The sequence below is a fragment of the Castor canadensis genome, chromosome 1 (genome assembly GCF_047511655.1).
Source record: "Castor canadensis chromosome 1, mCasCan1.hap1v2, whole genome shotgun sequence".
Classification (NCBI taxonomy): Eukaryota; Metazoa; Chordata; class Mammalia; order Rodentia; family Castoridae; genus Castor; species Castor canadensis.
In genome coordinates this window covers 38,768,830-38,783,204 of record NC_133386.1, presented here as the reverse complement: position 1 = coordinate 38,783,204, position 14,375 = coordinate 38,768,830, and the positions used below count along the sequence as shown (strand labels likewise).

General features: G+C 36.9%; 1 protein-coding gene across 3 annotated transcripts in view; it reads left to right on the top strand.

Moving 5' to 3' along the window:
- Positions 1-14,375, top strand: part of Nkain2 (sodium/potassium transporting ATPase interacting 2) — a 976,459-nt gene that overhangs the window by 929,604 nt on the left and 32,480 nt on the right. For all 3 annotated transcript variants that reach the window (XM_074075281.1, XM_074075279.1, XM_074075280.1), the window contains exon 5: positions 5,364-5,424. In XM_074075281.1, coding sequence (XP_073931382.1) covers positions 5,364-5,424 — 61 coding nt within the window. The remainder of the gene's footprint in view (positions 1-5,363; positions 5,425-14,375) is intronic.

Below are 14,375 nucleotides of genomic sequence, written 5' to 3'. Positions count from 1 at the left end.
GGGGTGTTCCTTAAATATATTGTGTAGAAAAGTAGCATAGTTAGATTTGCAATTTGATATACAGCAAGAGCACACTGAATATGGCCCTAAACTTACTTCACAGTTTTGATCTCCATTGCTTTGGGATGAAGTCCCCAAACTTCTACCAAGTGTAACTACTGACTCGTACCTGATCACAACTCATAGCTTTCCTGGTTGATAATGTCACCTGGGAAAGCAAGTCCAATTTTACTTGTCCTCTAAAGAAACACATATAATATTCTTCCAAGGGCATTAATGAACCAACACATGAAGGTATCCAGTATACTGCTCATCACTTAATTTTCTCACTTCTTCCTTGTAATTTACCTATATCTACTTCAAAATACAATTATATGTGTACCCCTAATACACAATGGCAAAGTCTTTAAAGCTATCACTATATCTAACAGTGACTCTATAACTGTTGGTAATTTGGCCCTTTAAGGAACATATGACAATATCTGGAGATGTTTTTGATTATCTCAATTGTTGACCATCTTGACTGTCGGATCTTACTGGTTATCCATACTAAGACACACAATGCCTCCACCACAAAGAACTATCCAACCCAAAATGCCAGTGGTGCTAAGGGTTAGAAACACTGATTTAGTTTACCTTGGAAGCAAAGTTGCACATTATAGGAAGCATTCAGACTGTTAGAAATGACTTGAAATGCCTTTTCTACAGGTAAATTTTTACAAATTGCTATTGGGACATTAAAATTAAAAATGTACACAGTATAGGAAAATTAGAAAATAGTAGGGTTTATGAATCTTGATGAATTGGGGAAAAACGAGTTTCCATTTGTATTTAGAGGTAACCAATTTAAAAGCTGAAGTTCTCTTAATCAGCAAGCTTTTGTAATGAGATGCAGCAGGAATCACTTTTATATCAAAGGAACTCCCCTGGTAGTTACAGAATGCAACTGAATACAATTAAAAGATCACTGATAAGCAGAATGCAAGTCCTTAACTTCATTCAGGGAGAGTACACTTAATAATCTGGAATCTAGCTACACTTTAATGAGGAGTTTAAACTTACTGTCCCTGAATCTCAGAATTTATCAATACTTGTTATCTAGATTTTCATTTTGCAGTAATGAAGTGATGAGTAAAAATCAAAAGAAAGGTTTGTGATTAGGAAAAAAATTGCTTTACAGATAATTCAACAAGTACTTAAAGCTGTAAAGAAGAGATAAACTATTGATAAATGGGAAGCATTTAGCCACATATTATGACTTAATGTGAAGGCAGGGGTGAAGTTACAGCCGCACCCACAGGATTTAAGGAAACCCTTACTTCTTAACTAGCTACAGGCACATCCAAATAATGACAAAGTACCCATAGGACTGGTCCACTTAGTGAAGAGAGTGTTACTATAGCTCCGGGTGGATAAAGAATTAAAATGTATTATTATAGTCTCTCTGCAAATGCTCAAATCACTGTGTGATTTTTTTGATTAGTCAAATAAAAATCTGTACTAAAGCCAAATAGGAAGCATTAATTTTTAACTAGTACCCCATATTCTAAAAAAAAAAAAATCCCACAAAAACAAAGATCTTAAGTGATCCTGTTATATAAGGGAGTAGTTCTTGCCAATAACAATATATAATTGAAAGATAATCATGCTGATTTGATGACGTTTTTATTTTTTTTTTCATTTTTCTTTTATTATTCATATGTGCATACAAGGCTTGGTTCATTTCTCCCCCCTGCCCCCACCCCCTCCCTTACCACCCACTCCACCCCCTCCCTCTCCCCCCCCACCCCCTCAATACCCAGCAGAAACTATTTTGCCCTTATTTCTAATTTTGTTGTAGAGAGAGTATAAGCAATAACAGGAAGGAACAACGGTTTTTGCTGGTGAGGGCATTGACTCACATTGATTTCCTGTGCGTGGGTGTTACCTTCTAGGTTAATTCTTTTTGAACTAACCTTTTCTCTAGTACCTGTTCCCCTTTTCCTATTGGCCTCAGTTGCTTTTAAGGTATCTGCTTTAGTTTCTCTGCATTAAGGGCAACAAATGCTAGCTAGTTTTTTAGGTGTCTTACCTATCCTCACCCCTCCCTTGTGTGCTCTCGCTTTTATCATGTGCTCATAGTCCAATCCCCTTGTTGTGTTTGCCCTTGATCTAATGTCCACATATGAGGGAGAACATACGATTTTTGGTTTTTTGAGCCACGCTAACCTCACTCAGAATGATGTTCTCCAGTTCCATCCATTTACCAGCGAATGATAACATTTTGTTCTTCTTCATGGCTGCATAGAATTCCATTGTGTATAGATACCACATTTTCTTAATCCATTCGTCTGTGCTGGGGCATCTTGGCTGTTTCCATAACTTAAAATGTTGTTTAAAAGAAAACCAATTCTGCTCACATTAACACCAGTAGTATTCTTATTTTGCTGTATATTATGTGTGCTGGTTCAGACACTACATTTGAGGGTATTAGGGGAGGAGGTAGATACACATTCCCTCTCATCCAGGATCCAAAAAAAAAAAGGGCTTTCTCCCCAAATGTGGTCGTTGCTGCTTGCTGTTCTCTCCCAGGATGACTACTGTTTTATTCTACACAAGTTCTCTTTGGAAGACAGCTAGATTCTTTCAAAACATGCTTTCTTTCTCCAATCTGAGTTAGATATTTTTTAGTAACTGGACCTATCTTTTTATTTTTTCTTTTTCTTTTATTATTCATATGTGCATACAAGGCTTGGTTCATTTCTCCCCTCTGCCCCCACCCCCTCCCTTACCACCCACTCCACCCCCTCCCTCTCCCCCCTACCCCCTCAATACCCAGCAGAAACTATTTTGCCCTTATTTCTAATTTTGTTGTAGAGAGAGTATAAGCAATAACAGGAAGGAACAAGGGTTTTTGCTGGTGAGGGCATTGACTCACATTGATTTCCTGTGCGTGGGTGTTACCTTCTAGGTTAATTCTTTTTGATCTAACCTTTTCTCTAGTACCTGTTCCCCTTTTCCTATTGGCCTCAGTTGCTTTTAAGGTATCTGCTTTAGTTTCTCTGCATTGAGGGCAACAAATGCTAGCTAATTTTTTAGGTGTCTTACCTATCCTCACCCCTCCCTTGTGTGCTCTTGCTTTTATCATGTGCTCCATGGTCTAAACCAATTGTTGTGTTTGCCCTTGATCTAATGTCCACATATGAGGGAGAACATACGATTTTTGGTCTTTTGGGCCAGGCTAACCTCACTCAGAATGATACTCTCCAATTCCATCCATTTACCAGTGAATGATAACATTTCATTCTTCTTCATGGCTGCATAAAATTCCATTGTGTATAGATACCACATTTTCTTAATCCATTTGTCAGTGGTGGGGCATCTTGGCTGTTTCCATAACTTGGCTATTGTGAATAGTGCTGCAATAAACATGGATGTGCAGGTGCCTCTGGAGTAACCTGTGTCACAGTCTTTTGGGTATATCCCCAAGAGTGGTATTGCTGGATCAAATGGTAGATCGATGTCCAGCTTTTTAAGTAGCCTCCAAATTTTTTTCCAGAGTGGTTGTACTAGTCTACATTCCCACCAGCAGTGTAAGAGGGTTCCTTTTTCCCCACATCCTTGCCAACACCTGTTGTTGGTGGTGTTGCTGATGATGGCTATTCTAAGAGGGGTGAGGTGGAATCTTAGCGTGGTTTTAATTTGCATTTCCTTTATTGCTAGAGATGGTGAGCATTTTTTCATGTGTTTTTTGGCCATTTGAATTTCTTCTTTTGAGAAAGTCCTGTTTAGTTCACGTGCCCATTTCTTTATTGGTTCATTACTTTTGGGAGAATTTAGTTTTTTAAGTTCCCTGTATATTCTGGTTATCAGTCCTTTGTCTGATGTATAGTTGGCAAATATTCTCTTCCACTCTGTGGGTGTTCTCTTCAGTTTAGAGACCATTTCTTTTGATGCACAGAAGCTTTTTAGCTTTATGAGGTCCCATTTATCTATGCTATCTCTTAGTTGCTGTGCTGCTGGGGTTTCATTGAGAAAGTTCTTACCTATACCTACTAACTCCAGAGTATTTCCTACTCTTTCCTGTATCAACTTAAGAGTTTGGGGTCTGATATTAAGATCCTTGATCCATTTTGAGTTAATCTTGGTATAGGGTGATATACATGGATCTAGTTTCAATTTTTTGCAGACTGCTAACCAGTTTTCCCAGCAGTTTTTGTTGAAGAGGCTGTTATTTCTCCATCGTATATTTTTAGCTCCTTTGTCAAAGACAAGTTGGCTATAGTTGTGTGGGTTCATATCTGGGTAACTGGACCCATCTTTGTCTCCAAATAGTTCTGTACTCATTAAATACCTATTAGTGCACCTCTAACCTAAAATGTTCTGCCCACTTCCTACAGAAGAACACTATCTTTCAGCTAACGAACAGCAACTTCATTAGGCTTATTATGGCAGCTTCTTTTTCCCCTGTGCTTTAGCAGCCCTGCTCAGTATGACCATATCATCAGTAATCAACCAGATCAATGCCTGGCTAAAATGACACCATGAATAATTTTCATCAAGTTCTGAGGATATATCTTCAGGAATTTACCCAAGTTTGATTGCTTTTGCTAAAACAAAAATTATATTCTTTTTTTTTTTTGCCTCTACCAGAGCACAGAATTTTGATTAAATATGCTATTGACATGAAGGAATACAAAACCACTCAGTCTGGTGGATAAATACCAAATAACCGCATTCATTTATAGGTACCAATTTTATTGAGCAAGAAATTTCCTGGACACTGGGACTTTTCTGCCATATGTTTCAGAAAGGATGTGATACAAGCAATCCTGAATACAGCATGATGATGCTCCTTACTTACTGGTGTCCACCTTATTACCTCTGTTTCCTCTGGTTCCTGTTACAGGTCTAAATAAGAATTTTTCTTATAAGAAGTCCATAGAATCTCCTTAACATTTTTACCTCAAAGCATTTTTCTGGTGGCTAGGAAGAGTTCAATTTTAGAATCCTAGAACTCAAAGTAAGGAAAAGTAAAATAGAAGTCTATTGGCACAAATGCAAATGTTGAAATCTGTTAGTGAATGGTCAGTATTTTCCTTTCTTTATATCTAAAATAATTTTTACTTTGCCTGGAAATTAATAAATCTTATACACAAAAACCGAAGAAAATAAAGCAATAAATTTATTTATAACATATTTATCAATACATCACTGAAGTCAAGAATCCGCACCGGAGTCACGATCCAGTCCAATGAACCATTTTAGATCCCTGAATTTGCTCATAAAATCAATTGTCTTTGAAAAGCCTTTCCCCCTGCCTGCTGTGAGGTCAGGTTCTGTTACTTTTGCCTAATGTTTAAAGTGTCTCTGTTTTGTTTCAGCTGGCAGGGTTCATCTATGCCTGCTATGTTGTGAAATGTATAACTGAAGAAGAAGACAGCTGTAAGTATTAAAGCTCTATTCTGTTTCTTTTAAGTCCAAAGTTTTTTCTTTACACTTCCTACCTTCCCATCCCACTCCTCAGACAATACCCCTCAACCTGCCATTAGAACAGGGAATAAACTTTTGGTGCCCATCAAGCTAAAATATTTTTTGTGAAACAATGAGTATATTGAATAAATGGAGAGGCACTCGTTTTGAAAAACCAGTTGTTTTTTTCTTTTCATTAATAGGTATTTAAAAAATTGGTTCTTTTTGTAACAAATCTATTAGGGAATAGAGAGATGAGATTGGAGATGGAATTGATTTTTTCATTTTGTATTGGCATATATTAAATTACACATAGTAACGGGTTTCATCATGACATTTCTATACAGGTATATAATATACTTTGATCATATTCATACCCTCTATTTCTTTCTTATCTCCCCTCTTCCTTCCCCTTTTTTCTTTCTCCCTCCATCTTACTACTACAGAAGTGATTTTTAAATCTGGTTAACTTGACATTTTCTTATCAATACCCATTATTAGGCACTTATTAGGTATTGATAACTAATCATTTTCACCAAGGACAACATATCTCAACAATGAGTAATTTGCAATAGTTCCTAAAATTCTCACATGAAAATGATGTATTCAGGGAATCTGCCCTGGGGAGTCAAATGTTCAAAAGATCTTGTTGTTCCTACAATTTGCTACAAAATGATAGAACTCTATGTCAGAGTCTTAGCATTGAGAACAATTGTTTCATCTGGAATTCAGACAGAGATCCCCGCACACAAGCCTCAAAGTAGCTCCATTGTCCTCTCCTTTTCTAAACATGGTTATGTACAGGATTTCTCTCCTTCCTTGACCCTAAGATTATGAAATGTAGGATTGGGGGAAAAAACAAGTATTCATATTTTCTTTAGAAAAAAAAAGTATCCCTATTATCTTTAGAGAGAATAAGAGTGGATAGCTGTGTATGCAGCTGTATTTCCTGTGAGGAAAAATTGCAGTTGGGAGTAATTTTTCATGGTTTCCAAAAATATTTGGAACGATGGGGCTGTTGAGACAATAGGGGATGAGAATCCACTTCTCTCTTGCATGCTGATGTGAGGGAAAGATATACTTACTTTCTAATCATGCTACAAGTAAGAAGCAGTTTTGATTAACTTATAGGGAGCAATTTTTCAGTTATTCTCATATATCATTTAAATATAGCACACAGTTTATATTATTTTGTACACAAAAGGAAATGATGGTCCTTTCAATAACTAAGCTTTTGTAAAACACTCCTCAGTATATCAAGTCAATCTTAGGAGATTTTAAGAGGACTAATGTACAATCTTTTACTCCTTTAGGAACTTGTCATCTGGTAAGGGAAAACAAACCTGTAAACAAATAAGTATAATAAAACTCTGTATAGTGAGGGAAGAGAAGAAAGGGTTCAGAAAAAAGTACATTTTTTAACTTGGTCTTGAAAGGCAAAAAGATATGTGTTGGGTAAGTAGTCCCGGGCAAAAGGTGATAAAACTGCTAGGCACATTGCAGTAAGATTAATGTGAGTGAATTATATCTTGTGCTAGAAGCAGACACCCAGAAGAAATTGGAAAAGCAAGCAAGAATGAGATAATAGAAAAATGGTTATAAAAAATTAAGGTGTTTGGACTTCATTTTATGTGACACAGTGCAAATCAATTGGTAGATAGTTTATTGGAAAAGAATGTAATCAAGAATTGATTTTAGAGAATTTACAATGGCATCAGAATGAGAGAGACTGAGAGGGAAAAAATTAGGGAAAGGAAAAGTCAAGACACCACTAAATTGATCAAAATATGAGATAATGGGGTTCTGAACTAAGACCAATATTAAAGATGAAGAAGAATGATATGCTATGATTCAATATGATATGGTATGCATACTAACATGATGTAATTGGTGGGGTGTGGTTGGGTACTGTGTAAGAGAAGAGGAGACTGGTAGATTTCTAGATGCCTGGTGTGAGTGAATGTATAGATGGATATGTCACTTAAGGAAAGTAAAGTGAGAATGTGATAATTAATTCAGTGTGGACAGGTTGAGTTTGAGATTTCTAAGGAATATACAAGAGAAGCCATCTAGTAAGCACTCATGCACAAAAAATTATTCAAGGATTAGGAAAGGTAAAAGATAATTGAATTTTAAAATGCCTGAACTCCACAAACCATGTAAGTTCATTCAGACCTTACCATTCCATGACTATATGCAAAATCCTTAAAGAAAAAAGTCCATAGATCAATGTTCAAATGGAAGTTGGAGCTTTCCCTAGACTATAGCATTTAATTTCATTTCATAATCATGGTAGTGCAATCCTGTCTTCAGATAACATTTACTGACCTACCAGGTCTCCCTAGATAATAAATATCTTTCTAGAATACCACTCCTCAAAGGGGATCCCGGAAATGCTAGTTTCATGAGATCAATGGTTCAACAAAACACTCCAACCCTAAGTAAGTTTGACATCGAAAATTTTGGATGTTCTTTTACATATTGACATCTCCAAGAACAGTGTAATAAAGAAGTAGGTCCAACTATTTCTAATCCAGTTTTGTATTAATATTACCTTGAGTGAGGTAGAGTGAGGATAGACACATATCAAAGAGAGAAACAGAGTTTCAGTTTTGTTACACTCACAGTTCCCTAGGGAAAACCCAGCAGCCATGCTGAGCCACTCAGCGGCAGGACCAACCAACGGTAGTCTTAATACAGAGAGCAAGAGCAGAGCCTTTTTGTGGTTCCCACAAGAAGGAAGGCATGGTAGGCCTGTATGGGGTTGATATATAAGCAGATATAGGACAGTTATATTTGAATGTGGTGCCCTTGGGAAATTCATATTCACTGTGACTGTTAGAGCACACGATTTGGAGTTTTCTAAAGTTTTCAGATGTTTTATAGTAAGCCATGTTTACTTGGATACAGATAGTGATTTTTTTATAGATTTATAGAAATTTATGATGTAATTAATACAAATCTCCCAAATATTGAACACAGAACCTTCCCATGAAAAAAATCTTTATATTTCAGAGAACTTGAATCCCAAGAAATGTATCTTAGAGAATTCTGCCCTAGATCAAGTTTTTGCCCAGACCGTATAAATCCAAGGAGATCAGAAGCCAGTGATATCTTTTGGAAAATCAATTTTCTAACTCAAACATCTAATAAGCCTCCCAAAAGACTTCGAAAAATAATGTATATGTCTTTTTACATATTTTGATGACCACCCCTTATCTGCCTTTATTAATCCACAAGTCTAACATTAATTAACGCACAAGTCTAATGTTCATCTTAGTGGCTAAGATATCTCTTTATTTTTATATCCAAGTGAACTGTCACTTGCCTGAGATGCTCATGGGACTAGTGAAGAAGATGAAGGAGGTGTTCATTTGGCCTGGTTCTGTGTCCAGTGACCTTTAGTGACTTCTCACTGGGTTCATTTACTATGACCACTGTGTGGTCATTCACACAGTGGTAATCAGGAATATTTGTTGAGTAAAATGACTCAGTTGATATTTTTCATATATTACCATGAAATATGCAGCCTTGTCCACATATTCACGTTCAGATGCTGCCTGGACATCTGACTTCCAATGCTCTAATGTAGAGAAGAGATGAAACTTCTGTCTCACTTTTGGTAATCATAAAGAAAATTATCTTGATCCTTAAAAAATCTTAGTGACTCTGGAGAAAAAAAAGTGCTCTCAGCAAGCCCTAGACTACAGGAGAGGTTTAATGTATATGTAAACACTAAGTGTACAGTGGCATTTATTTGCTATAGGTCTGAAGACGGGAAATCCAAAATCAAGGTGCTGCAGAACTGGTGTCTAGGGAAGGCTTGTTTCCTAGTTCATAGATCAGGCCTTCTTTCTGTGTTCTCAGATGATGAAAGGGGAAAGACATTCTCCGGGCCTCTTTTCTGATGGCATTAATCCCACTCATGAGCACTCATGACATAATCACCTCCCCAAAGGCCCACCCTCCAAACATGGTTACATTGGTAATTGGGTTTCAAGATATGAATTCTAGGGGAACATAAACATTCAGATCATAATAGACACTTTAATGCAACATTTTTTTTCCAATGATAAACAGCTAGAACTTGATGTTTCCATCTCTGACCCTTTAGTTATCTAGGCCAGAGCCACAAGCTAACTGGCTGTGCAAACTCGCAGAACACCACTGCCATCTGCTGTTCCTACCAGAATATGACACCCAAATCCTCAGCAGAGATTTCCAACTAGAAAAATGTAGACCCTCCTTTCCCTGTCATTCCCCTGTATACAGCTGCCATAATGATACACCACAATCTTAAACAATAGCAACTCATTTTCCCACACTCCTAGAGGCTTAAATTCCAAGATCAATGTGTTGACATGTATGGTTTACACTGAGACTTGTAGACAACACCTTCTCACTGTTTCCTCACATAGTCTTTACTCTGTGTGTGTCTTTCTCTTCTTAAAAAAACTCCGTTCCTTTAGGATTAAAACCATATCTTTATTGTACAACCTTAATTAGCTCTTCAAAACTATTTCCTAATATAGCAACACTGGGGCCTTCAGGTCATGAATATTTTGGGGATGTTTATGATATAAGGAATACCATACCAGCAATTACAGAACAAGCAGAGGGAACTAGAAAAGACTTGGGGTCATAAGGAAAACTCAGCATGGCCACTGACATACCATGTCCATAACATGCCATGTTCACACACACACACACACACACACACACATACACACACACACATACCAGGTGTTCCTATGCATTTGAAAATATATAGGGACACAGAGTGGAGCTAGCCTCAGCCTGCTGCTGATCTATTAAATGCCCTTGGGTAAGAGCTTTGGGCTGTAATGCTGCTGTACCTGGCTATATGCTTACTGTCACCAAGCATGAGTTCCCAGCCAGCAACTCCAACTGTGGGGTAATCTACCTTTAGGTGACTAGTTTCTCACAAGAAAAAAAAAGCAGGGAACCCTGCTCCTGAGGGTATGTCTTAGCCTTGCACCCTATTTGAGCACAGCAACCTTCGCAACACACCTTTACATATTTGTTCAGCAATTTGTCTTAGGAGAAAATGCTTCCTCTAGAAGAGCAGGCCTCCTAGCTGTGCTGTCTTTGTGGCAAAGCTCTTCACTGTATCATCTGTCACTGGCCATGCCGAGTTTCTCTTACGGCCTCAAGTCTTTTCTAGTTCCCTCGGCTTGTTCTGTAAAGGAAATAAAATTATCAGGGACTGCTGATCTGGTATTCCTTTTATCATATACATGCCTCTTATCACTCACTTGCTTCTCAGCACAATAATGGGATGTCCACTTCAGTGATAAAACTAAGAAGCTATCTCTCTGTTTCGCTAGCATTGTTAGCAATTAAAAGAAATCCATTCATCCACGGAATGTACCACTAATCTATGGCAAAAAATGTGCATCATGATATATGATTTCTACATTTTTATTATGTTTTCTCTGAAACACTGACAACTATCAAACAACACAGAGTAGGGGAGATGGGTGAAGAAGAGCAGAGATGAGGTAAGACTGATTTAAGTAAATAGTTTACAGATAAAATACCAAGGCAAAATCCCCACTGAACAACAACCAGACGCTTAAAACAATGAAGGACAGGAATGTAAAACAGGTCATGTTAAGGGGAGGGCACTGGTGGGAAGGGGAGGATAGATGAAGAGGGAAAAGGAGGGTGGATAGGCTGATGTACTTTCTATACAGGTGTGAATATGGAACACTGAAACCTGTTGAAGTTGCTTTAAGAAGAGGCATGGAGTAGGAGGGAGATAATGGAGGGGATGAACCAAATTGGGGTACAATATACATATATATGGAAATGTCACAAAGAAGCACTCTGTATAGGTATCATATACTAATAAAAATGTTTTTTAAAACTTTTCCTTAATAGTTAAGTAAAACTAAATGTCAGCCCTCTTAAAAATGGATCCATTTTTCTAAATACAGTTAGTCTTTCATTTTTGTGGGCTCCACATCCATGGATATCGAAGGTTGAAAATATTTGGAAAAAAATTGCATTTGTACTGAATGTGTACAGACTATTTTGTTCTTATCACTATTCCCTAAATAATACAGTAAAACAACTATTTTATTGTATTAGGTATTGTAAGTAACCTAGAGATGATTCAAAGTATATGGTTATACAAAATGTTATGCATCATCTGAGAGTCCTGAACATCCATGAATTTTGAATTCACAGGAAGGTGCTAGAACACATCCTCCATGGATACTGAGATGACTGTAGCCACTGTCTTTTTCTAGTACAGATTCAATGTATTGAAAATGCTATCAGATATTGAAATCATCTTGGAAAACATGTAGAATATAATTTAAAAATAATATCCTACGGGATTTATTTTGAAAGCAATAATGGAAAATGTATTCTAGATGTTTAAACTTGGAGTTAGACACATGCACATACTCACCAAATACAAACAAATAAAAACCTGTCCTGAAGTATCTGAAACCAAGTGGCCTAAGGGTTAAAAGTCACAATTGATTTCTAGAATATTTCATTTGAAAAGAAAGCCACAGAAAATTATTAACTTCTCTTAGGATGATAATTTTCTGCAATTTTTGTATGGTTTTTCTTCTAAAACCTGCTGGCCTTCACTTCTGTTTATTGACCTCCATTCTGGATATTTTGATCACTCCTCCAGTTAGGATCATCAAGTCTGAATGCAATTCTTTGAAAATAGTTAAGGACTACCACTTATGGAAAGGGTAGATGTGAGGGCAAGGTGGTATACTTCTCCTTTTAAAAATACTGTTTCTTCCTGCTTACAATAGAATATAGGTTTGCTACAGAAAGAATAGAAAACAGAAATAAGCCAAAAAATGAATAAAAGAAAACCAAAATGACTCTCTAACTCTGAATCCTGCTTTTCAGTTAATATTTTTGTCATAATGTATGTCTCCTGGTTTTCTTTCTTTCTTCCTTTCTCCCTTCCTTCTTTCCTTTCTCCTTCCTTCTTTCCTTTCTTCCTCCCTCTCTCCTTTCCTTCCTTCATTCCTCCTTCCTCTCTTCCTTTCTACCATCTTTCCTTCCTTCCTTCTTTGCTTCCTTCCTTCTTTCCTTCCTTCCTTCTTTCCTTTATTCCTCTCTTCCTTCCTTCTTTTCTTTATGTCTATTCATCTATCATTTATCATTCTTTCTATCCAGTTGTTAGGACCATAGTTTACATTCTGTTTGGTAATCTGAGCCTTCTTTCTTGTTACTCATAAATCCCTCTTCAGACATAACCTCAGAGGAGTTAATTAGCAGTTCAGAAAAGGCGCCAGGTTGTCTGGGTGATAGAATTGTGAGAGGGATGTGTCTTTTTCTACTTATTCAGTATCACACTCAAGCCATCAAATGAAAAACTAATATATTATCAACATATTGTTTTATCATCTCTTTATAACAATTGTTTTAGGAATTCAAAGGGACCAAGTTCCTATCAAACCAATACTTGCCATTTCTTTCCTCATCTCTGAACAGGGTCACATATTATTAAAGCCTAAAGGCCAAGCCTTTGAATGCAACTAACCTGTAACTGTGCTCTGCAGAATCCTAGTGAGGACAAGGTGAAGGGCATTACCTTCTTCTTTCCAACACAACTCTACACAGAAGCTCTGTATTTAACTTTATATCCTTTTAAACTATGAATTCTTTTGAACTATAATGGAAAACTACTGCCTGCCGTTCTATTTCACCACCCTAATTTATAGACCCATAAAAATTAAATCACTGGCCCAAAGTCACAGAGCTCATTCATGAACTTCTGACATCCAGTGAAGTACATGCCGTCTGCCTCAGAATAAGCAATTGTTAGGGATACCAATCGGATCTACACCTATCTTGTTCCTTTCTGTATCTTCAGTGCCTAGCATATTCCCAACTAGGAGGGAGACTCAGTAGTGTTTTTGAGAAAAAAAAAATTAATGAATCAATTGGCTCTCCAGAAACATTTCTTCAACTATACAGAAACTGATATGGAAATGTGGCATCTTCTTTAGACCTCAGTTTACACTAACTAACCAGAATCAAGCACCTTTTGTCATTTATAAACAAATGGAAGAATAGGTGAGGAAAAAAAAAAGATGTGCTGCCACATGTGAAAACAACACCTGATAGAAGTCTGCATATGCATATGCCTCTGCCAATCTCAGGCAAGTTCCTATTAGTAACAAGTGCTCTCTATTAGTGATACATACCATTTTTACATCGTCTCCAAAATTAGCTAGCACTTTTTCAGCTTACTATTAAATTGCACCCTCTTGTGGTCTCCTAAGAAAAAACACATAAACTATTATTCCCTAAATTAGGATATTCGAGTTAAAAGTTTCTTGTTTTCATCCCTTTTCTCCTGTTATATCCTCCATTTTCTATATTGCCTTTCATTCATACGAGCACACAGTATATTCATCTTTAAATGGATTTACTCTTCCCAAGTCCAAAAATATGAGGGGAAAGAAACCAATTCATTCTCTGTTGATTTAGAATGATCAGGAATTTGCTCTAAAGAATCAATGTAAAGGTAACAACATTCAGAGAAGCAGTGGAGGACTTCTACCTGAGTTACATAAAAGGTGCATTTCAGGCAGAAAGTATTTCTAGCACAGTGAAATTATCCAGTAGATAAAGAGTATTCAAGTTGTTTTAACCAGCCTCAATAGAAAAGAAAGCCAGAACCTATGAATGGAAAGGAAAGAAGTTGTGACATTTACAGAAATGACTGAAAGAAAAATCTTCTTTTGATCATTCTGCATCTTCTCTTGGGTAGACCCAGTCAATGGGTGTTTTGTGCTTGTTACCTCATCACCTTTCTCTATACTCACATAGACAATGACCCAGAAAAAAAAGCAGCCAACTTGCAGAAAAATGGGATTTTTACTTTAGCATGAGAATGTTGATATATATGCTCACAA